The sequence below is a fragment of the Cornus florida genome, unplaced genomic scaffold (assembly GCF_030987335.1).
Source record: "Cornus florida cultivar Cherokee Brave unplaced genomic scaffold, ASM3098733v1 CherokeeBrave_3.0.0_Hap2_Chr01, whole genome shotgun sequence".
Classification (NCBI taxonomy): domain Eukaryota; kingdom Viridiplantae; phylum Streptophyta; class Magnoliopsida; order Cornales; family Cornaceae; genus Cornus; species Cornus florida.
The window spans coordinates 5,537,597-5,562,263 of NW_026775571.1; the positions used below are offsets into that span (position 1 = coordinate 5,537,597).

The following is a 24,667-nucleotide window of genomic DNA, read 5'->3' on the forward strand; positions in this document are numbered from 1 at the left end:
GAGTGAGAAATCAAAACATCAATGAAATGCAGGTAACACCATCTTGGGGCTAGAGAGTCAGATGACTGAAAATCATACATGTAAAGAACGTTGGTGACTGGAACAGAAAACGGGAAAAACAGTTCAGATTGAATTTTTGTTTTCTGATATATACTGATAAGTAAGATTGTATTAGAAAGCATTCAAACGGGGAACACATCCCATAAAAGCTCCCAAGGCCAAAAAAGGGTCTCTAAACTCTCAAAGAGTCCACAAAATCAACCATCTCTCCCATGGAATTACAATTTCTCCCAAAAACACCACAAAAAAGAGAACAAATAATAAAGAACTTTAGCCCCAATAGGAGTCTCCTCACCATCAAAGGATCTCCTATTTCTTTCTGATGTATAGAATTCGTGTTTTATTAGTTCACTTGTGAGGAGGTTATTGAGTTCCAATGCTCGATTTTTCTGCTGTAATTAGTTACATTAATTTTTAAATATAAGTGACATTGAATGACTATTTTTCAAGTTGCTTTTAAATAGACTCTTGATATTCGTTTACTCTCCCAAAAGGATTCACAATGTCATGAAATAAGGTATATTCTTAAATGAATTGGTCCAATTCTTTTTTTTTTTTTTTTTACTTCAATAGGTGGGTAGGTAACTAGGCATCATGATGATATTCCACTAAAATTGTACCGTTTTAGTTTAGTAACACATACGAACATGAGAAAGGGGCGCAGAAAGACACAGATATATTGAATTGACACGTCCAGTATTTAAAAAGTAGGGGAAGAACACAATGTTACATTATTTTTATTTATACAATTTATTGAGTAAAACAATTAATAGAACATTAATTAAATTTTAATTTCTATATTGTATAAATTAGAAGATGAAGCTGTACAAATAACGTAATGATTATTTTATATATATATTCCTAAATGGCTTTGTATTAAAAGGATAAAACAATAAAGTACAGGGTTAAAGTGGAGGCATACCCCCACTCTACATACCAATGGAACACGATGTTACATTATTTTTATTTATACAATTTATTGAGTAAACAATTAATAGAACATTAATTAACTTTTAATTTCTATATTGTATAAATTACAAGATGAAGCTGTACAAATAACATAAGATTATTATATATATATATATTCCTAATTGGCTTTGTATTAAAAGGATAAAGCAATAAAGTACAGGGTTAAAGTGGAGGCATACCCCTACTCTACATACCAATGGAACACGATGTTACATTATTTTTATTTATACAATTTATTGAGAAAAACAATTAATAGAACATTAATTAACTTTTAATTTCTATATTGTATAAATTAGAAGATGAATCTGTACAAATAATGTAATGATTATTATATATATATATATATTCCTAAATGGCTTTGTATTAAAAGGATAAAACAATAAAGTACAGGGTTAAAGTGGAGGCGTACTCCCACTCTACATACCAATGGAAGTGAAATAGGTCCATTTCCTATAAGAAGAAAAAGAAAAACTAAAAGGCTAAATACAATCAACCAACTGCAAGACTTTTGAATCATCTAAAGAAACTGAAGCAAGATCCAAGACCTCACAAACAGGTATTCTGGCGACAACAACAGCAGGAATGTGACAACCATCATGTAACCTATGATTTCTAGCTGTCCACAATCCACTCACAGTAGTAGTAGAGAACATTTTAAAGATAACTATGTCTTTTAGAGCTCTGTCTGAATGAATTGACACACCAGATGATAAACTGATCGAAGGAAGAGATTTCAGAGATATTCCAGCCTGCAAACTCAGAAATCCAAGCCCAAACCTCATTGGCAAAGGTGCAAGACCAGAAAAGGTGGTTCGCTGAATCAGATCTCCCATACAGGGTTTTTTTTTTTTTTTTTTTTCGATAAGTAAGAATATATTCAATAGGGGAACGCATCCCAAAGACTATACAAAGGCCAAAGCCAAAGAAAAGGTCCCAAGGAACCCAACAAAATCAATAATTTCGTCTATAGATTTCCAATTTCTCCCCATCACCCAACTATAAAGAGAACTAATAATATGAAATTTCAAAGCCCCAATGGAAGATTCGTCCCCATCAAAAGATATACTATTCCACTGCTTCCAAATACACCACCAAACGCAATGGGGTGCCGCCCTCCAAAAATCCCAGGCGTGGGCCCCCACTCTGAAACATCTCCAAGCATCAATCAAACCCTTCGAAGACAGACGCATAACCCATTGGACTCCGAACAAACCAAAGATAAGGTTCCCCCATAGAGTTATGACAAATTGCAGTCAAATGGATCCCCCTGTTTTGAAGATTAATGAAGCTTGGCAATCTGTCAAGAATGGCCAAAACTGTGGTAACAGAAGTTCTTGGCTTTCCTTTATTCCAAACAAGAGAAAACCAAGGAACCTTGGGATTTTTAACTCCAATTTCTCCCAAACAGCCTTAAAAGAGCATCTACCACTTGCCCAACAAATAGTATTCTCTCTGTTTGAAATGGGAAATCATTAATCAAATTCCATGCCTCCGTGTTGGTTAGATTTTGTGGTTCAACCCAGTTCGTCTTATTAAGAATTTCTGCAACTGTTGAGTCTTTCCTAAGGCCAAAATCTCTTAAAATTCTGTGACCAAATCTGCCGACCAAGGATTGTCTATCTAAACAAGGGTTAGTGAATAATCTGAATGCATCAGCGGTACCAATTCTGAATGTGGAGTGTAGAAGCAAATCTTCTCTTACCTCCAGTAATGCCTTCCATAAAGGTGAAGAACATTGGAAGGAATGGCATCCCAATAGGAGGCATACCTTCTCTTGCACCAATTAATCCAGTTTATGTCCTTATCTTGGACATAATCCCAAGCTAAAATACATTGGGCAGATCTACTGATCTCACTACTTTTGTTAACCCAAAACAACCCCCTTATTTTGGCATGGAAACTGTGGACCAATTAAGAAGGTGCATCTTCTTATTGACATCCCTATCACCCCAAAGAAAAGCTTTCAGCTTCTTCTCTAAGATATGTATCACAACAGAGGGAAGGGTACTTGCAGAGCACCAATAATACTGGAAAGAGTTGAGCAGTCTTACAAAGCTCAATCCTACCAGCAAGGGCAAGATTCAAGTTATTCCAACTAGAGCTCTTCCCATTGAATTCTGTCAGAGAGGATAAAGTAGCATCTACCTTACTTCTCCCAACTTTCACTTCGAACCACATGCACTAACTTTTTTTTTTCCTTCATCTTTCCTAGAACTTGTATATTTAAACATGGTTTGGCTCTTACTCCCTAAAGCAGAGGTCTAGAGTTCAAACCTCAGTGGAGGCGCTTGGGGGCGTGTGTGGTTACTACATAACTTTAAAAAAAAAAAAACTTATATATTTAAGAATTTCCTTGTTTTGTAAATGCATCATTGAAGTTATTTATTGTGTTTTTTTAGTGTATGACATACTCTTTCTCTAAGTGATATATTTAAGAATTTCCTCGTTTTGTAAATGCATCATTGAAGTTATTTATTGTGTTTTTTTAGTGTATGACATACTCTTTCTCTAAGTGATGTAGCTAATATAATTGTTTGTGGCATTATTAGATAAATAATGAAGAACTCTATAATTACGTAATCGGTACACTCACATAATATATTATCATTTGTGTGTGTGTGTGTGTGTGTGTGTGTGTGAGAGAGAGAGAGAGAGAGAGAGAGAGAGAGAGAGAGCATGGAGAACTGGACAATGCCATTGCATGGCAGACAATAGCAGTGTCCAGTTCTTTATGAAATTGATATTGCATATGTCATGGAATTATTCAATATACTGGTTCATGTGTTTTGTTGAGTTCGCAGTATTCCTTTTTATGGGTGTGAACTTGAATACCCATTCTTGTTCTGTCGATTGGTTTTGGTGGTATTCAGATTAGCCACTCTGGTTACTCCTTATATATAGGGTTCGTGGAGATTGTCTCGTAGTTAAATCAAACACTTTGTGATACTAATATCATGTTGTGGTGACACAGGAGAATTATTTCCATCTAGTTCAGCCCCAGTTTGTGAGTTGTTCTGGTTCCCAGGGATTAGTCACATCCACTGCCAAAGTTGAAAACAATGTTCAAGTAGTTGGAGCAAATAATGATGAACCTGGGGAGCTGAAGAAACTTGACAGCTTTGGGAGATGGATGGATAAAGAAATTGGTGGAGATTGTGATGATTCCTTGATGGCCTCTGATTCTGGCAATTATTGGAGCACACTTGATACTGAGAATGACAACAAAGAAGTATCTAGTTTGTCACATCATATGCAGTTGGACATTGTTTCTCTGGGCCCTTTTCTTTCCCAAGAGCAACTATTTAGCATCTGTGATTTTGCACCGGACTGGGCTTATTCAGGTGTTGAAACAAAGGTAGGCTTTTTTTTATTATTATTTTTTATTTTTTTAAAGAATGATCTCTCTCTTACACCACAAAATTACATAGGAACTTGTTACTTCAATAATAGATGCTAGACAGAGGTGGTCCATAATGGTCTTTTTTGCTTAGGTTATGATCACAGGTACTTTTCTGGGAGACAAGAAGCATTCTACTGGTTTAAAATGGTGTTGCATGTTTGGTGAGATTGAAGCTTCTGCTGAAGTTCTGACAGACAATGTCATTCGATGCCAAGTTCCTTTCCATTCTCCTGGGCGTGTGCCCTTCTATGTAACGTGCAGTAACAGGCTAGCCTGCAGTGAGGTGCGGGACTTTGAATTTCGAGAAAAACCATCAGGAGTTTCACTTCGTACCCATGTTAAAAGAACAACAGAAGATGAAGTGCATTTTCTTATACAACTGGCTAAAATGCTAGATTTAGGCCTAGAGACCAATTGGTTGAATTGTTCAACTGTTGAGTGTGACAAATGTAAGCTGAAGAATGATATATGTTCAGTTAAAAGTGACAGTAAATTTGATTGGGAAAGAATTAAGGAGGCGCTTATGGCATCTGGTGGGAATAATGTGGACTCCATAGATCTGTTGATTGAGAATTTTATGAAGGACAAACTTTGTGTGTGGCTATTCTGTAAAGTACATGGAGGAGGTAAAGGACCACATATTTTGGATACTGAAGGTCATGGTGTTATTCACTTGGCAGCTGCTCTTGGTTATGATTGGGCAATGGGTCTCATAGTTGCTGCTGGTGTTGGTCCTAATTTCAGAGATGCACGGGGAAGGACGGCGCTTCACTGGGCATCATATTATGGGAGGTGAGGTTACTCTCAAATTTTATTTTGAAGTTTCTAAATATACCTTCAGCAGCGAGCGTTTCTTAGTAATGAACTTATGGTAATTTTTTTAAAGTAATTGTTTTTTTTTCTTATTTTCGTTATGTCACATGCCCGTATGGATGGCAGCAATACATGAACCTAATTTGTGATGAATTACAGTACTTCGTGGAAATTCTTTTGTATTATGCTACATTACATATTTTGTGAATCATTTTCTTGACCTAATGTATTGTTTCTGATTGTTCTCCTATTGAAACTTGTTGGTGAAATTCTCTTCTACGATGTGATTTTACTCATTTTCCAGTGTATGTTTGAAATGATTTTCCTTAGTTTTCTTAATGAATTGAGAACCTGAAATTCATTCACACTTGTGCACTCGTACCCAGACACATTCGTAGATAAATGGATGCATGAGTTTTCACCAAACTGCCCCTTTACTGGATTTCCTGCAACTAATCGTGTGTGTTTCATCAACTTGAACTTTCAAACTATGTAAAATCCCAACCTCAACTTATACTTTCAAACATAGTCAAATCCCAACCTCCTTTCATCTATGGTTATAAAGCATTCCCAACCTTCACCCACTATATCTTGTCATTTGCAGGACTATCACAATGTTCTACTGTTAACTTGTATCAGTTTGGTACCAGTTCTAATGGGAAAGTCATTTTATGCGCTTGTATTACTTTGTCTATCTATTACACAAGCACACTTGTAGGAGTTTTCATCTAGAAGGCAATTGTAGCCTTGCTAACCATGTTTCACCATTCTAATGGAACTTGGTGGATCTTCTAAATAAATAAATAATATGTGTTTTATCGACGATTTGCAAATGTGTGTAATGTGCTGAAGATGTCTTGGGTTTAAAGTTGAAGTTTGGGAAGAGTGATATTGGCCTTTGGGTATTGAGGAGGATCTGGAATCTCTTTCAGTTTATCCAAGGTGTAGGGTTGGAAGTCCTTTGAGTTGGAATTTCATTCAATTTATCCTAGGTGTAGGGTTGGAAGTCCTTTTTTGGGTTTCTCATGTTAGCTTCTTTTACTACAACAGTTGTGGATGGAGTAATAAAGGGGGTCGACTTCAATTTTTAGCACTTCCTTGAGTTTGTTGTCGCTGTTTGTAACATCTTAATTTGGTAAAACCATTCCTCTGGCCTATTGAATGTTGTGATTCAAACAGAGATCGAAAGCTGTGTTTCATGGGAATTGGTCCTTGTTGAGGAGAGAAGAGAGCAAGCTGGAATTAGGTATGCAGAATACCAGCAACAGCTAGCTTGATACATCAACAATAGGTTTGTAATTGGACCTTCAAAGTGGGCAATCTGTTCTGAGGAAAATTTTCCAGAAAACCGAGGAAAAGGGTGCTAGAAAGTATGTGCTTTACTGGGAGGGGGCCATATACAATCTCCATACTGGGGAGTTCTGGCTTTTATCTCCTTGATATGATACTACGTTGCCCCAGTGCTTGCAGGGCACCAAAACCGTTTTCTAAGATTTAATGGCCCTGAAAATGCTAAAAAAAATTACTATTTCCTATATAGAATTTTGGGAATAAAAAAGGAGTTTGCTCCATCACCTGAGTTCCCCTTCGTTTATTTGTTTGGGAGAAATAAGTCCTGGCGTGCCTGGCGCCCTTTCTAAACCTTCCTACTTTGGCAGAATGGGAAACGAGACATGGACATGCATGACCCGACCTTTCCTGCTCTTGCAAAAAGGAAAGTCCTAGCTTGGCCAAGCACCCTAAGCCCCACCTATCCTAGAAGGATAAGACCTGCCAAGGAATGGCTGGGCACTTAACAACCTCTGCTCCGGTAGAAGAAATGCCCTAAAAGAGGACAGCTAGACGCATAGCTGCCACTAACTTGGCAGAGGGAAGCGAGCAGTCGAGCACCTAATAGCCTCTGTTTTTGCAAAAATAAATATAAAAATAAAATATGAATAACTATGCATTCAAAAGTTTTGCCCAGGCAAAAGAGATGTCCAACAAGTGAACTACTCGCTATCTTTTCTTGTTGAATTCTAGGGCAGGGAGTTAGGTGTTTTGTTCGAGGCATAAGCTTCTGAGATAAGGTTTTAGACTATGCAGAGGTGAAGAATCGCCTGTAAGTAACAAACATAATTTCCTATAGTAGACTTAAGCCAACCCTTAGGAGGTAGAGCTTCTTCTATAAGTGAACATAATCTGACTGGTCCTACTTTAGAGAATATTTGATTCAACACCAAAAATCGCTTCTCTTAGAAGCGAACTGAATTTGATACAGGTTGGACTTTCTCAAGAAGAAACCCGATCTTACACAAGCCAAACAGAGATTGGACATTCTCAAGAAGACTTAACCGACTCCCAAGGGGATAGCTTAATAGTAAGATTCTCACATCTCATCTTGGAGGTTGGGAGTTTAAATCCTTTCGGAACTCCCACAAAAAATTCCAGATAGTAGCACGGTACATAAGGGACTGGTGGTTTTAAAGTATACAAATTTTGTCTGCTTTGCACCCACTTGGTGTCATGGTTTTAAAATATGTCTACATAGGTAGTAGGCATCCTTCCTTATAACCGCCAGCTCATTCTTCCCCCAAACGATGTGGGATCACCTCCTGTTGGAACTCAGTGCCCTCCTTCGTACAACTTTCATTCGCTCGTGCATGCTCCCCCATATTCCTTCTAGAGATTGACTCTGATGTCATTGGTCATGACCTGCCTCACACTCTGCAGATTTACACCTTTGTGGCACTCAATTTTAAAATGTGTCTACACAGGTAACTTTTACTCCATCTTCATCAATAATCTTGTAGGCACCATTGGTGTAGATTTCTTGCACCACATATGGTCCATCCCATTTGGAGGTTAATTTCTTATCCATTCAATGAGTCATGATAATGGGTCTTTGTACAACAAGCACTAAGTCACCAATTTGAAAGGATAGAGGACAAACTCTCTTGTTGAAAGCATTCGAGAGCATAGCTTGATAACACTCTAATTGTTGTTAGGCTTCAATTCTTCTTTCATCTAATGCCTCCAACTCTTGAAGACGCAATTATGCATTCTCTTCATTTGTCAGTCCTTTTTGGATGGCAATTATTAATGAAGGAATCTGTTACTCAAATGGGAAAACTGCTTCAATACCATAAACGAGCGAATAAGGCGTTGCTTGAGTGGGGAGTACAATATGTTGTTTCGGTATGCCCTAAGAGTGCAACTTCTCCCCAAGGCGATTTGGGATGTCACAACCACCATTGATAATAATAATAATAATAATAATAATAATAATAATAATGTGAGGCACTTGTGCTGTATGCACAGATCAAAAGCTAGATTGGAGTGGTGGGAACGGATCATGCTAGTAAGAGGAAAGGCAATTAGGTCCAAGGACCTGAATCCGAAGGAGGCAATGGGCCATTGCATGAAACCAAGAGGAAAGCAATCAAAGCTTGCCATGGTCCATGTCATCATTAAAATCGATTATGGTGATAGGATTTTTACTTTTTAGGAGTCAAGAGAGAGCAGTGAGGATCACGCTTTATATATGGAGGACGATGAACTGTCAACAACATTTAATCATTCAAATGTGTGAGCGATGACTTAGACCTAGGGGAAAGTGAATAGGTCTTATGAATATCTATTTGTAATTAACTTTTTGCATCATGGAACCTAGTCCAGGTAGATCAAAATTCACCATTTTTGATCTCGATTAGTGACGCCCATCAAACTTGTTCTTTGTGAACCACTTGGTTGATGCTCCTAGCTTTGATTCTCTCAATCACATATAATATGGTATTTTAAAAATAAAATCCTAGATTGATTCTCAAAGTTCTCTCTCTACAATTATACATTCTCTTAGTAATACGTAAATAGTTGAAAGTTCCTTTAGAGGAATACCTTAGGACTGACTTGTGACCCCATATTTATAGCTAATATAGGAGAACCTTGAAGGATGGTAAGTGGAATCTTTTTAGGATCCTGATTTGAGAGTTTCCAAAAGTATATGTCGAGGTTCGACATCCTCACGACAAGCTTCGACCATTCAATCAATTACCATTTGATCGATGTACTATACTCTTAAGTAAAAACATAGTTTTGAAAAATGTTTAATTTTCTCAACTTAGAAAATTCATTTTCCAATAGCACATTCAATCTAAATCTTTGAGCCTCTCTAGGATCAATCTGGGTCATTTTAAGGTCTTTCTGTGGTCATTTTACCTGTGCAGAGGATGCAGATTTATCCCCCTTTTCTTCACAAATGTCTCTGCCTTGTCTTCAGTGATTGTACAAACAACTTTTTTTTTGATAAATAAGCAAATTCATTAAAAAAACGTTCAAAAGGGGAACGTGTCCCATAAACAACAAAGGGATCCTATGGTCCCAAAGAAGAAATAAAATCAATCATCTCCTCTGGGGAGGAACAAAAACAATACACTTTGACACATTACACCACAAGTTTTGAGTAGGAAATAACCAACACATGATTCATATTGATGAACTTAGCCAAATTTTCTGTTTCAACAAGTGTAATGAAAGGCTGTGGCTACAAAGTGAACCACAGAGACATAAGGAATTTACAAGGACCCTTTCTCAATAGGGATCAAAAACATTGATTCTTGGGCTCACCCAATGTATATCCAGTAGTTGTAATGCAGGTTGATACACACTCAGCTGTCTCACACTTTGCACACACCCTAGCTCACAAACATGTGCTCACAGCACTCCCCCTGTCCTAAGCAACCCTGCTTGGACCAAATAAGCTCTCACAGCATCTCAAATACATTATAAAAGATGTATAACAAATATGCTTGAGCTATTACACAAGATCAGAGTGAATAAGTAGCTTGAAGTATCAAACAACATCAAGTGCTCAATTGGTTTCTGCAGTATCAATGGTCTGAAGGGTAAAAAATGGGATGCGGCATCAATACAGACCAGAACTTGGTTCCCGCAGCCTTATATCAACAATATACACATGCTCAGATGACGAACTCAATGAGAATAGCAAGGTATAGCAAAGACAGTGCTCAAACAGGCCTAATTTCTGTAGAAAACCCTAACTAATGAGGTTCATGAGATCAAAACCTGAAATGGTCATTTCTTTAGGCAAAACTCAACTGGAACAGCCTCAAATCAACTATATAATCATGCTCAAAAACTCATGCAAGATATCAACACTATATACTTAGATCAGAAGCATAAACCAATAAAAGCATACATAAACTGAGGTATGAGACATCAAATGCTACTGCAGTAAGAAATTGAGTACAAACATGGTTTTTGCAAATGTAAAATGGTAAAACAAACTTGCTTCGGTCTTCATAGTGCACCAGAAACAGCTCAGATGGATAAAAGAAAACAGCACCATGAATCCTTCTTGATGATGAACAAAGATGTATGCACTCATACTAGGATTCTGAGGTGAATTGAAGCTCAAATCATGGATCTAAAACTCAGAAAATCATGCTATCTTTTACTCTCGAGACACATACACAATGTAGCTCTCTTAGACACTCAAAATTTGCTCACAAGACTTGACCTTTGGCTATTTGCTATAATAGCACATATTTATAGTGTACAACTGTTACGGGGTCGGACTTTGACAAATCCCCTAATAGCCATGGGGTGTTGTTAGTGTGTACAGTGGCATTTTCGTAAATATGCTGAAAAATTAAGTTTGGAGTTTGGGTTTGGAAAAGTTAGGGGAGCTTTCTTGAAGTCTAAGAAGTCTATTGTTGAAGACGGATTTGGATTTGGAGGTCCAGATAGTTTATTTTTCCCATTATGACTCAAATATATGCAATGTTTACTCATGTCAGAGCTGTGGTTTTCCCTTATTCAAATGTAGGGAAGCACTCCTCAGGCACCCATGCGCCTCAGCAAGGCCGTGGCACGCCTTGCATGTAACACGCATTGGGAGCTTGGATGCTTAGGCATGGCACGCACCACCCGAAGGTGGTGGCTAGAGAAGGAGACACTCGGTGGCGCGTTGGTGACACCAAGGACGGGCAGCGCGTACTTGGGCATGATTTGGGCGTACACGTGGTGTGCGCGCCATGCCCACATGCGTGCTCAAGCAAGCCCCAAGCCTTGTGGCATGGTTCGACAAACCAGCACATGTGGGTCCTTGGATTGTGCTAACTTGCCTTGAGCAAGGTTGTGGCTTGGAAGGACCGAAGTGTGGGCATGGCTCAGCACTATGCCCTAATAGACCAAAGCACAAGAGAACTCATGAGCATGGGTTGGCTTAGTTTAATTCAGTGGGCTTGGAACAGGCTAGGTTCACAAGGTTGACTCAGATGTTGCTTAAAGCATGGACCACAATTCATGGACATGTGGCATTGTCAAGTCAGGGACATGGGCACAAGGCAGTGGGCGTAAACAAGGCTCAGCATGCAAGGGTGGCTCAGGGGACTTAGACAAGGTTTATGGTTACAAAAAATGGCTAGGTGGGCTCAGTCGGTTGGGGGCGGTTACTAGTACTTCCCACTCATGTGCATATATTATGGGGAGTGGGGGTGTGCTGAGTAACCTCCCATGCACGTGGCACAATTCTGAGGTGATAACACACAGATGGTTGGGGTCAACTTTACTCCATTATGCTGATATATAGAGTTATATAGATATGTGGCAGATAATGGGCAATCTCCTGTGGACAGATGGCATGTGTTGGGCATGCCAGCAAACTAGCAGTTGAGCTTGTCAACTGCAAATGTAGTGCTAGCACTTTGAGATTGTGCGAGCACGACCCTAGGTGGATTCCTTACATTCTTGCAACTATAACTGTGTGTGAGAGTGTTTTACTTGCTGGGTGTCCTAGGCAGCAAGTGTGAGTTGGCTGCTCAAAGTCAGAAATCAGAGAAAAGTTGTTTTTATTTTTGGCTTAGTGCCATCATAGGTTAGGAGATTCGTATTCAAAATCGACCCCCGTGATAGTGACCAAGGTGCTGATATAGCCCTATTTCAGGATTAGAATGATGAGATCATTCAATCATTGGAGAGGGAATATTCTGACATTCCCTTGAGTGAATAGACCACATAGCCCTTGCCAACTCTACAGTTTTGTCCACTAGTGCACTCACATTTTCAGTATGTATGCTCACACCAGTTGTAGGTTAGAGAGAGAATGGAAACTTGGAGCCAAAGGAATGAATTAAGGATCATCAGTACTCTCTCACAAGGACCACAGTGCACATGTCACTAATGTGCTCATGTTCACAAAAAGACCAAAATACCCCTGGTAGGACACTTATCTCAAAATAACAGAAACCTGTACTGCAGCCTGTGTACATGCTAACCAAATTAATTCCTGAGCTCTATAATGCAATGTGGCATGCACAACAACTGTAAAATGATCACACACGTGTAAAAGACAGATGCCCGAGTGTGACAAGAAATCACGTGCTGCACTAGAAAATAAGCTGTGAAGGCCTGTAAATCTGATCTGTAATACATTGTACCTTCCTCAATCAATTTAAATTGAGTTCTCACATATAGAAAATGACCATACTACCCCTGTATATATCTGAATCAACCTGAGCACGCCAGAATCAGTGAAGTAACAAGGGAATAGACCCTAAGATCATGCATTTGACATTAAAAGAGCAATCTGTGCAGAATTCTGGGACCAACACATATACCTAACAAAGGAATTACCATCACAAGAAAAATTGATGCAAAATCTCTGACGATCGGGTGTCAAACTAAGTGTGCCATCCTTGAAAAATCAAAACCCAAATTATTAAGTTTGATTGTTGTGTCCCATCGTCACTCAAATGGCTTGTGGTTACACAAGATGCGGGCGGACATTAGCATTAAAAATGACAATGGCCTATAATAATCCATAGCCATAAAGGCCCATTAACAAATTGTGCCCCAAGGAAGGAATCTCATAATTGCTACTATTGAGTTCAAGGGGGGCCAACCCTCTACACAAATTGTTTGATCTAAAGCACATTAGAGAATGAATCATTTTTAAGAAAAAAAAAAAAAAAAAAAAAAAAGAAAAAGAAAAAAAAGAAGAAGCAAAGAAACAGATTAGAGGAAAACCTTAGAAATCACTGACTTCCATTATTTATTGAAAATCAGAAGCAGCCTTTGATTATCTATCTCTAGAAGTTGGGCTTCAATAATATGCCTCATGGCCCTCATCCATTACTCTAGAGATTGGGTGTGCTTCATTTTATATCTATCTTTTGAGAGGAAATCTGTAGTGAGCTTTCGGCAATCACACAAACAACCCTTAGACAGACTCTGTTATGTGTTGCTAAGCCTAAGTCTTAGCCCCAAGTCTCAAGGTGAAATTAGACATTAGCGGAGGAATCTAGGTTGGATTGTTGAATTAGATGGTCGGACTTCCCGTGACCTAGGTTTGATAGGCTCAATTAATGTTTAAATTAGTATTTCAAAAACTAAGCCCATCAATTGACCAAACATTTTGAATAGGTTTTAATTGAGAAAACAGTGAGCTTCGAATGAAGCATCGGCCCAAAATCATTTGAACTAACTCTAGTGAGCTTCCATTTATCAAACCCATCGAGCATATTGCTCAAACGCTATAGAAGTTTAATCACTCAAAGTCTCAAACTTGGCTTTGGTTGGTCAAACGGGACAAAATGATTTTGGAAACTTTCAAAAATCAGAATTTTAATTGGTTCTTTTTTCATGTTTTGGTTATAAATATGAGATTATAGTCCAAAGCATCCTTTGGATCTTCCTACATATTCTTAAGAGTATCTCTTTTAGGGAGAGGGATTTTAGAATTAATTTAGGATTTTAGAATAAAGAATACTCATGTGATTGAGTGATTCAAAGCAATGAGCAAATTAGAGAAGTATCATACAATCAATCAATGCGATGATTTCGTAGAAAACTTGAACCATGGAGAGCAAATTTGTGAGTGATCAAGTTGTTTGATTGACAGCAGCGTAATAAGGGGAAAATTGTTTGGCATGAACCCAAGTCGAAGGTAATTAGGGGATTGTTAGGAATTGGGATTAGAATCTAGTAACCTACTGATGTAATCTGTCCGTGCTTGAATGGTCCTGTATTTTTTTCCTTCATGGTGTTTTTCACAAAAAAAAAATAAATAAAAAATAAAATAAAATGTGTCTATGGACCTATTCACCCCTCTCTAGGTCTAAATTGAACCTTTCATACAATGTATCAGAGCTTAGGGTGCCAGTCCGTTCCCTTAGGTTTTCTCTTGTGCAAGCAAACTTGAAGTCTGTGATCCTAGTTCACTGAGTAAGCTAATTCACCCTTAAATTTTAGTGTGACACATTGTCAAAGGTAGGCAACAACAGTTCTTGGATCTCAATAGAAGGATTGTACAGACTTTGACCTTTTTTGCTGTCTTAAGCATTAGATGCCTTGTGGTTACAAGCTTTGCCTTTGTATAATTTTATGACTAGGTTGAAAATTCATGTGATACAAAATAATTTAATGATTTATGTGTCGAAAGTTTCACATATCATAAAGCATTAGTCTTAATTGTAACAAACTTTGGAGGAGGGTGATTGTGGGCGTATATGGGGAGCGAGAGGAGGTTGTTGCTCTTTTGAGAGGAGACTCCCTAGTTGAGATGGGGTTTGGAAATTCATTCGGAAGGGGTGGGATGAATTTTCCACACACATTAGGTTTCGAGTCAATAATGTCAGGGGAATCTGCTTTTGGGAGGAAATTTGGTGCGGAGATCGTTCTCTTGCCCTACCTTTCATAGACTTTTTTGGATTGCTACATATAGACATGCCTTGGTGGTCGATTGCTATCGTCTTGATAGTGAGAGTACGGCTTGGGATGTGTGCTTCTTAAGGAATTTCTAGGATTAGCAGATTCAGGATGCCATTGGTTTTTTGGAGTTGCTGTATCGCCTAGAGATTGTGGGAGGGGTTCTTGACTCTTGGGTGTAGGTTCCCTCTTCACAAAGTCAATTTGATGTTAGGCCTTTTTTAGGTGTCTCTCGGATGCCCCGAGCCCGCCCTTTCCTTGGAAAGCTATTTTTCGTTTGAAGGCCCCTCTCAAAGTGACATTTTTTTCATGGACATCCATTTTTGGGAAGATCTTTAGCCAAGATAAACACCTTAAGGGGAGGCATCAGATTGTAGTCAATTGGTGTTGTATGTGTAAGAATGACAAAGAAATGGTCGATCACCTTCTTATGCATTGCCCAGTGGCTCGAGATTACTGGATTTTATTCTTGGGCTTGTTTGGGGTTCAGTGGGTTATGTCTATGCCTAGGTCTCCAGAGGCTTGGTTGAGGCTTAGAGAGGTTTTATAGTGGAGGCCGAGCTTGTGATTTCTGGACGGTTATGCCGTTGTGTCTGGTGGTGTCTGTGTTTTGAAATAAATAGATCTTTTTAAGGAAAGGATAATCCTATAGGTAGTTGGAGCTCTCCATTATTAGTACCCTTTTTTGTTGGGTTCTAGGGAGAATTTGTAAATCCTTGGGAGGAGCTTGTAGATTGTTTGGACTCATTGAGGATGTAGAGGCCCTATTTGGCCTGGTGTAGCTTTTGAGGGATGGATTCCTCTTTTGAACACCTTTTATACTATCTTAACTTATCAAAATGAAAAAAAGGTGGTGCTTAACTGCTTATCGTATGTTGTATAATTTTTCTATGTAAATATATATATTGTTTTGTTGCATATATTTCACCATGTCATTGTTCTTTTTAAAGTTTTTTCATGTGGAGTGTCATGTCATTAAATTCAGATGACCATTTGACTAAGGCTCCGTTTGTTAGGAAGGAAGTAAATTGAATGAAAGGGAGAGAAGAAGGGAAGGATGAGATATCCGTAGGAAAGAGATTATGGACTTCCCTCATTTTGTTCTGTTGAATGGAAGAGAAGAGAAGAACCTATCAAATTCCTTTCTTCGTTGTGAGAGAAGAGAAGGGAGAATTTAAAATTATTTTTATCATTATACCTTTCGTTATTTTTTTTTTCCCGGTAAATAGCCATCATCTTTACTCATTTAAATAGTACCATTAATTTCACTCTAATTTATTGTTTGCTTTAATTATATATATATATATATATATATATATATATATATATATAATACCATATTTCATCATGAATAATAATAATATAAAAAAATGTATCCCACTATGTACATACTTCTTTGATAAATATTATCCCAGTAGAGTCATGTCAAACTAAAATTCTTATATTCAGCCATTTGCGTTGTATTTAACTTGCATTACAATATGAGATCTGAACACTCAAAATTATTTGTACCACTAGTTGTAGTCTTACAATATATGACAATACTAGTGAAGTAACTACTGTTTTTTGAACTAGGTGTGAATATGGAGTTTTTTTTTTTTTGGTTCTAAATATGTTCTAAAAAAATGCTTTATGGCATTGTATGGTTCTTTATGTAAAATGTGTATTTTTTCTTCTGAATCCTCTTTTTTACTAATAAGGAAATTATATAAAGAACAATCCATATATATATATATATATATATATATAATATCCAGATCTCGACCAAACAAGGATTACAAGGTTAAGGAATTTTTTTTTTTTTTTTTTTTTTTTTTGTGCGTGAGGTGAGATGAGATGTGTAGGGTTTAATTTTTTATATTTGGAAAGCATAATATTGTAATTTAATAGTTTTATAATAGCTCCACTTGTTTTCTCTCCTGTCTTTCGCCCAAATTTGGGCAGATGAAAATTTATAAAGAAAGAGGGATAAGACATCCCTCCTATTATCCTTTCCCTCCGTGTCTCCTTCCTACCGAACGAAGGAATTTTGTTCCTTCCTTCTTATTTTCTTTCCACCCCTTTTTCTTCCTTCCTACTGAGCAGAGCATAAGTGAAAAATAACTAAAACTGATGTCTGTAGAAATATACATCAGCTCATTTATTTAAAATTGCAATTCACTATACTATTTAAGAGACATTTTGATGCTTTAATGTTGCCCAATTATGTAAATTGGCATTAAGCATCCTTGTGTCCTTTCTTATAGGGCTATAAAAGCCTTTTGGAAAATTTTCTTGTGTACTGAGGAGCAAAGAGTCAAAAGTGTAAGGACAAAAAAGTTGTGGATACTGATATGTCTTTACCCTGTATTAGGAGTTTGGCCCTTTTCAACAGGCCAATTTTGGGAAAGTGGTTGTGGAGAGAGGTTGACCTTATTCCTCGTTGGCCACACTTTCGGAAGTGATCATCATCGTTTGGGGAGGAGAGAGGCGGTTGGCCCTTAGATCCGGTCAGATTCGCTAGAGGTGTGGGTGTTTGGAAATTCATTCGTAAGGGAAGGGATGAATTTTCTAAGCATATTAGATTTAGAGTACGGGATGGCAAGGGAGATCGGTTCTGGGAGGATTTATGGTGTGGTGATCGCCCGTTGGCTCGTTCCTTTCCCAAACTTTTCCGGATTCCTTGGATAGACATGCTTTGGTGGCCGACTGTTATCGGCTTGTTGTACGGAGAGGAAGTAGATGGTAGGGGCACGAATTCTCTGGTTTGGGTGCCTTCCTCTCAGGGGAGATTCGAGGTTCGTTCCCTATTCTGTTGTTTCTCTGAATTTCATGGTTCTAATTTCCGTTAGAAGACGATAAGGCGTTCCAAGACTCCCCTCAAAGTGGCCTTTTTTGTCTGGATTGTTGTTTGGGGCAAGATTTTGACCCTGGATAATTAGAGAAAGAGAAGATAGATTACAATCAATTGGTGTTGTTTGTGCAAGAGGAGTGGCGAGTCTGTGGATCACCTTTTTTTGCATTCCCTTGTAGCTCACGACTATTGGAGCCTTATCTTTGGCCTTTTCAGCGTCCATTGGGTTATGCCTCAGTCCTCGAGTTGATTGAAGCTTGGCAAGGCTGTAGTGTGGGAGCCCACGCCTGTGAGTGTTGGAGGGTGGTTCCCCTTTGTGTTTGGTGATGCTTATGAAAGGAGCGGAATGGAAGATCTTTTGAAGGGGAGGAATCTTCCTTTGGGGCTTTGAAGTTTTATATTATTAGCTCTCTTTTTAGTTGGGTTTTGGGGAGAAATTGTATATCCGTTGATGAGTCTATTGATTTTTTGGGTTCGGTGGGTCCTTAGGACCTTGTCTCTGGCTTCGGCCTTTGTATAGCTATTGGGACACGTTCCCCGTTTGAACACTTTCTAATACATTTTACTTATAAAAAAAAAAAGATATATATATATATATATATACATATATACACATATATATGTCTTTACCCTGTAGCCAAATGCATGGCAATTCAATCCTAGCATGATAGTACTAAGATCTTAAAAGTAACACGTATTAACTTCAAACCGGAGATAACACTACATGAAGAGCTTATATGCGTTCTTTCACAGCGGCATTTATTCTATTTTTTCCATCCCCTTCTAGTAAGCTTGTTCCCCTGTAAAATTGCTGACTACATAAAAGACTCTAGAGGATTTATTTGAAATTTGTGCCTGGTTTTCGTGGACAATCCGGTAAGATCTGGTAGTTCAGTGTCATTTTGGCCTAGTATATGCTACAAATCCCATTTGGGCATTTTGGAGTAAGGTAGAACAGTAAAAACTTCAACTTTAAATGTTAGTGTCTCTTTTTTATTCATCCTCGCAGTACAGCAAGTTTATTCATCCTCGCAGTACATCAAGTCTGTTCGATGTTTTTTTATTCATCCTGCTTATTCAGTTATGTTGTGCTTAGTTTGTTTATTTATATTTTGTCAGTTATGTTGTGCTTTGTTTGTTTATTTATGCTTTGTTTATTGTTTCAGAGAGGAAACAGTAATTGCACTAGTTAGATTGGGTGCAGCTCCAGGTTCCGTTGATGACCCTACACCAGCATTTCCTGGAGGACAAACTGCTGCCGATCTAGCATCAAGTAGAGGCCATAAAGGACTTGCTGGATATTTGGCAGAAGCAGATCTAACTAGTCATCTTTCTAACTTGACTGTCAATGAGAATGGTGTGGACAGTTCTGCTGCCACTATTTTGGCAGAGAAGGCCCTTGAAGCTGCAAAGCAAAATGTTGTCCAATCAGAGAAGACAACAAATGAGGAACTTTCTTTGAGAGGGTCTCTTGCTGCTGTTAGAAAATCAGCACATGCAGCTGCCCTCATCCAAGCTTCTTTTAGGGCTCGTTCATTCCATCAGAGGCAGTTAACAAAGAGCAGCAATGACATTTCTGAAGTTTCACTTAATCTAGTTGCTCTTGGTTCTTATAAGGCACAAAAGATTAGGAACTTTGATGATTATTTGCACTCTGCAGCTATAAAGATCCAGCAGAAATACCGTGGCTGGAAGGGTAGAAAAGATTTTTTGAAGATACGCAACCGTATTGTGAAAATCCAGGTACACAACTCATAACTTGCTTTGTTTGTGGGACTAGTTTTTTGAAAAAAATTTGATCTTGTTCCTTGATTAAATACTCTATTTTGTTAATTATACTAACATATCAACAACCTGTTTATCCAATCAAAAAGACATCAATATTTGTACGAGTATAAATGTCCTTTCACAATTTGTGTTGTAGCTTTGGTTTTTCCGATCCAGTTTTCTATTGTTGGATTTTCTGATTTGAATTTGTTAGTATATTCAAATCTTGTTTAACTTACTTTGATATTTGGGTTTAGTTTAGCATTTGATGTTTCCTAATGGTGTGGGAGTATTTGCAATGCCTGCTTAAGTGGTCTGTCACACAATTAGTACGCCAGACTTGAGTGTGAAACTTGCTCTTAAAGTTGTCACATGCACTGCACATTTTGTATTGTACCTTTGGATCTCATCTTTAGATGTGTTTTCCCAATCCAATTTTCTATTTTGTGCTTTCCGGTTTTGAAGTGGTTACTATATTCATATCTTGATTTTGTTACTTCGATATTTGGGTTTAGTTTAGCTGGTGATGTTTCCTAATGGCATGAGAGTGTTTGCATGCTTTGCCTAAGTGGTCACATGATATGCACATTAGACTTGACTATGAAACTCATGTTCTTAAAGTTGTCACATGCAATGCACATGAAAGCTTTTCAGTTTAACATATTTGTAGGGCAACACAATGTACCGTATTCATTTGTTGGCCAATAAATTGTAGAGCAATCTAAGGGTTGCAGTTTAAGGGGTGCTCTTTTCTTCATTGGGATTGTGTTAGGTGATAATCATCTGGTGTTCTGTCTAGTTCTCATGATTGCAAAGAAGTTCATTATGAAGTTTTTGGCTGTGATTGACAATTTTTGTCAAAACCTTGACTGTTTCTCAACTTTTTCTTACCATTAAGCTGCAATCTAAATTCTTAATTCAATTTATAAGGTTCTTTAGAAGCTTCTTTGAGTCTTGGATGAAACTGAGGCTGAATGTGTTTCTCTATCATTCACAAATATGTTGGTTATTGCAGTATATGGGGATTTGTCCACTTTTAGATTAAATTAGACTAAACACTCTCTATCTTGGAAGTATAGGCGCTTAAATTTTTTGTTCATGTTGCCGATGCTTTCAGGCTCATGTGAGGGGGCATCAAGTTCGTATGCAATATAAAAAGGTTGTTTGGTCTGTTAGTATTGTTGAGAAGGCCATACTGCGTTGGAGGCGAAGAAGACCTGGTTTGCGAGGATTTCTGACACAGAAAACAATTCAAAATGTAGTACCCGGGACTGAAAAGAATGATGAGTATGAATTTTTACGAATAGGCCGGAAACAGAAATCTGCAGGTGTTGATAAGGCTTTGGCAAGAGTGCAATCCATGGTTCGTCACCCAGAGGCACGTGATCAGTATATGAGGCTGGTTAAAAAATTTGAGAATTTTAAGGTGACTTGACATACCTTTCTGCATTAAACTTCAAACATATTTATAATGTGGTTAACCTATGGATGAATTGTTGCAGTTTGTATTCTGAGCTGTTATAATTCACCTTGTATTCTAAGCTTCTGTCAACTGCAACTAATGGTGTTGAAGGATTTAAATATTAGATTTATTAATGGTGTTGAAGGATTTAAATATTAGAGTTACACCCTCTTTAACAACAAGGGGCGGGAGGGGGGAGTGGTTGGCTTTTTTCTCAAACTCTATTAATAGTAAGTATTTATAGTATTAATGGTAACTTTGTAGAGGAAAATTATATTTGTCCCCGCCAAAATTCTCTCAAAACTCTAGTGAAGGTAATTATTTATAGTTATTATAGTGATTTTGTATAGGGAAATTTTCTTTTTTTGATAAGTAATATTGTTGTAAATAGCAAAATAGAAGTAAAAAACAAGTAAAACACACGGATATTACGTATTTTAGCCACAAAAGGTAATTATTTATAGTTATTCTAGTGATTTTGTATATGGAATTTTTGATAAGTAATATTGTTGTAGATAACAAAATAGATGTCAAAAGAAATGAAACGAGTAGAACACACAGATATTACGTTGTTCAGCCACTAGGGCCTACATCCACAGCACAAAGAACTCAAAGGCTACATAACTTTTATAATATTTTCCTTTTTCATACACAATACAATGGTGGAGGCTCCTCTACATATGAGAAGAAATTGTGAGAATGAAAACAGGAGGATGATTTTTCTCCACTGATTCCTAACAGTAAAATTTCAATAATAGGAAACATCATCATATAGTGGAGAATTTTCCTCCATTAATTATTCCATTAAATCTTCAATACTCCCCCTCAAGTTGGAGCATGAATACCCAACTTGCCATTGAGATGACAAGTAGCAACAAGTGCAAATAATGAAGAGGGGAGAGAAGGCAAAGAACAATGCTACCGAACACAACGGCAACCCACACAAGTCAACTAAAACTGCCGGAAACACGGCAAAGGCGAAGGACAATGCTATCGAACACACCGGCAACCCAAATAAGTCAAATAAAAACTGCCAGAGACACAGCAAAGGCGAAGAGCAATGCTACCGAACACACGACCAGCCCAAACAAGTCATAAATAGCACCGAGAAACCCTTAGCAACATCTAAGGAATACCCCCAAAATAGGGTTCCGAACCTAGGTAAAGAAATTTGGCTCTGATACCATGTTGTAAATAACAAAATAGAAGTCGAGAGAAATAAAACGAGTAGAACACACAGATATTACGTTCTTCAACCACTAGGGTCTACACCCACATCACAAAGAGTTCAAAGGGCTACATCACTTTTATAATATTTTCCCTTTCATACACAATACAATGGTGGAGGCTCCTCTGTATATTGAGAAGAAATGATGAGAATGGAAAGAGATAGAAAATAGGAAAGGAGAAATTTTCTCCACTAATTCCTTTAGTAATCCTAAATCTTGAATAATAGGAAACAACATCATTTAGTGGAGGATTTTACTCCACTGATTCTTCCATTTAAATCTTTAATACTCTCTCTCAAGTTGGAGCATGAATACCCAACTTGCCATTGAGATGACGAGTAGCAACAAGTGCGAATAATGAAGAGAGAAGAGAGAAGGCAAATAACAATGCTACCGAACACACCGGCAGCCCAAACAAGTACAAAAATTGTCGGAAACATGGTAAAGGCGAAGAACAATGCTACCTAACGCACCGGCAGCCCAAACAAGTGAATAGTAAACAACATCATTTAGTGGAGGATTTTCCTCCACTGATTCTTCCATTAAATCTTCGATAAATATTGTATTGAGAAGCGTTGAAAAGGGAACGCGTCCCTCAGAAACTAAACAATGCCAAATAGGTCCTCTAAACTTTCAATGAGTCCAAAAAATCAACTCTCTTTCATGGATTTATAATTTCTTCTAAGAACCCATGAAAAAAGAGTGCTAATAATGGAGAACTTCAGCGCGTCAATAGGGCTCTCCTGTCCTTCAAAAGATCTCTAATGTCTTTCAAGCCATAAACACCACCTGACGCATAAAGGTGACCCTGCATAAATCACAAGCTTGGACCCCTATTGTTCAACCTCTCTAAGCCTCAACCAAGCCTTTGGAAGACCTGGGTATAACCCACTATACCCCGAACAATCTCAACATCAAAACCCAGCAGTCCCAAGCTGGGCAACGCAAAAGAAGATGATCATCAACTATTTCCTCATTTCAAGTACATGCTAGAACAATTGACCGCAACTTGTCTCCTCCTTTTGATTATCTTGGGTCAAAATCTTCCCCAACACCGATGTCCAAGCAAAGAAGGCCACTTTAAGACAAGCCTTGGAATGCCAAATAGCCTTCACAAGAACACAGTCCCTAGAGCATCCGTAAGACACCTATGGAAAGACCGAACCTCAAAGCGACCCTGGGAAAAAGGAACCCACACCACGGAATCAAGAACTCCGTCCACAATCTCCTGGCAATACAACTGCTCCAAAAAACCAATGACGTCCTCAATCTCCCAATTCTGAAAGTTCCTCGTAAAATGCACTTCCCAGGATGTTCTTCTGTTATCAAGGTGATAGCAGTCAAACACCAAGGCGCATTTGTCCGTGGCAATCCTGAAGAGTCTAGGAAAAGAGAGGGCAAGAGGACGATAACCACACCAGACATCCTCCCAAAAACATATTGTGCTGCCATACTTGACTCGAAACATGATGTGTTTAGAAAATTCTATCCCAACACTCTTGGATGAACTTCCAAACCCTAACTCCCACTGGGATTCTCACCTCAAGAAAGCACCATCCACCTATATCCTCCCCAAATTTACTCGCAATCACCCTCCTCCGTAGTCTGTCTCTCTCCACCCCAGACCTTCATAACCACTTCCCGAAGAGGGCCTTATTGAAAGGCGCTAGTCTTTTGATACCCAATCCACCCTTTCGAATAGGGCTACACACCTACTCCCAGTTGACCAAATGATACTTAAACTCCTCCCCTTCCTTCCCCCATAGAAAGTTCCGCTGCAACCTCTAAATCCTTTCAACCACGGAAGAAGGAATCTGAAAAAGAGAAAGGAAATAAGTAGGGAGGCTCGACAAAGTGCTCGTTCATCAAAGGGAAAGTTTTGGGGAGGATTTTGTATAGGGAAAATTAATGTTGGCCTCCCAAATTTTTGATAAATTCCCATTTATAATTTACCTATATATGGTAATTAAAGGTGGTTTGTGAAATGAATTACTTGTGATGCTTTCAAAAGCTTCAGTCTTGCTTTTAAAATTTCAAATGTAATAAAAAGGGTTGTAATCCTTGTTACAACATATCAGAACTCTATTTATATATCACACACGCACACATGTTTATATATTTGTTCTGATTTTACCGGAGAAGGATAAAAATGCTCCACAATTGACAACCTCATTTATTGATTTGTTAACTAATCTTCTCTTCATTTATTCTTCTCATCAGTTATAGAAATGCTTTTAAAAGTGCACTAAAATAAAATTTGTTACATTTATTTTCTTTTTAAGATCTCATTTTATATTTTTTACTTTGGCCCCCACAAAGTAATATTTTTGGGTCCGCCTCTATTAAGAGGTTAAGCTTTTGGAATAGATGATTGCTAGCATGATATCAAAGGAGGCAATGTCCTATGTTCAAACCTCACCATCACC

The 24,667-nt window shown here is 38.0% G+C and overlaps 1 protein-coding gene across 1 annotated transcript in view; it reads left to right on the forward strand.

The window, feature by feature from the left end:
* The window catches only part of LOC132283703 (calmodulin-binding transcription activator 3-like), a 44,082-nt gene that overhangs the window by 17,815 nt on the left and 1,600 nt on the right, over nt 1-24,667 (forward strand). Inside the window, exons 9-12 of the mRNA XM_059785738.1 lie at nt 4,001-4,384; nt 4,521-5,221; nt 18,950-19,526; nt 20,668-20,976. Coding sequence (XP_059641721.1) covers nt 4,001-4,384; nt 4,521-5,221; nt 18,950-19,526; nt 20,668-20,976 — 1,971 coding nt within the window. The remainder of the gene's footprint in view (nt 1-4,000; nt 4,385-4,520; nt 5,222-18,949; nt 19,527-20,667; nt 20,977-24,667) is intronic.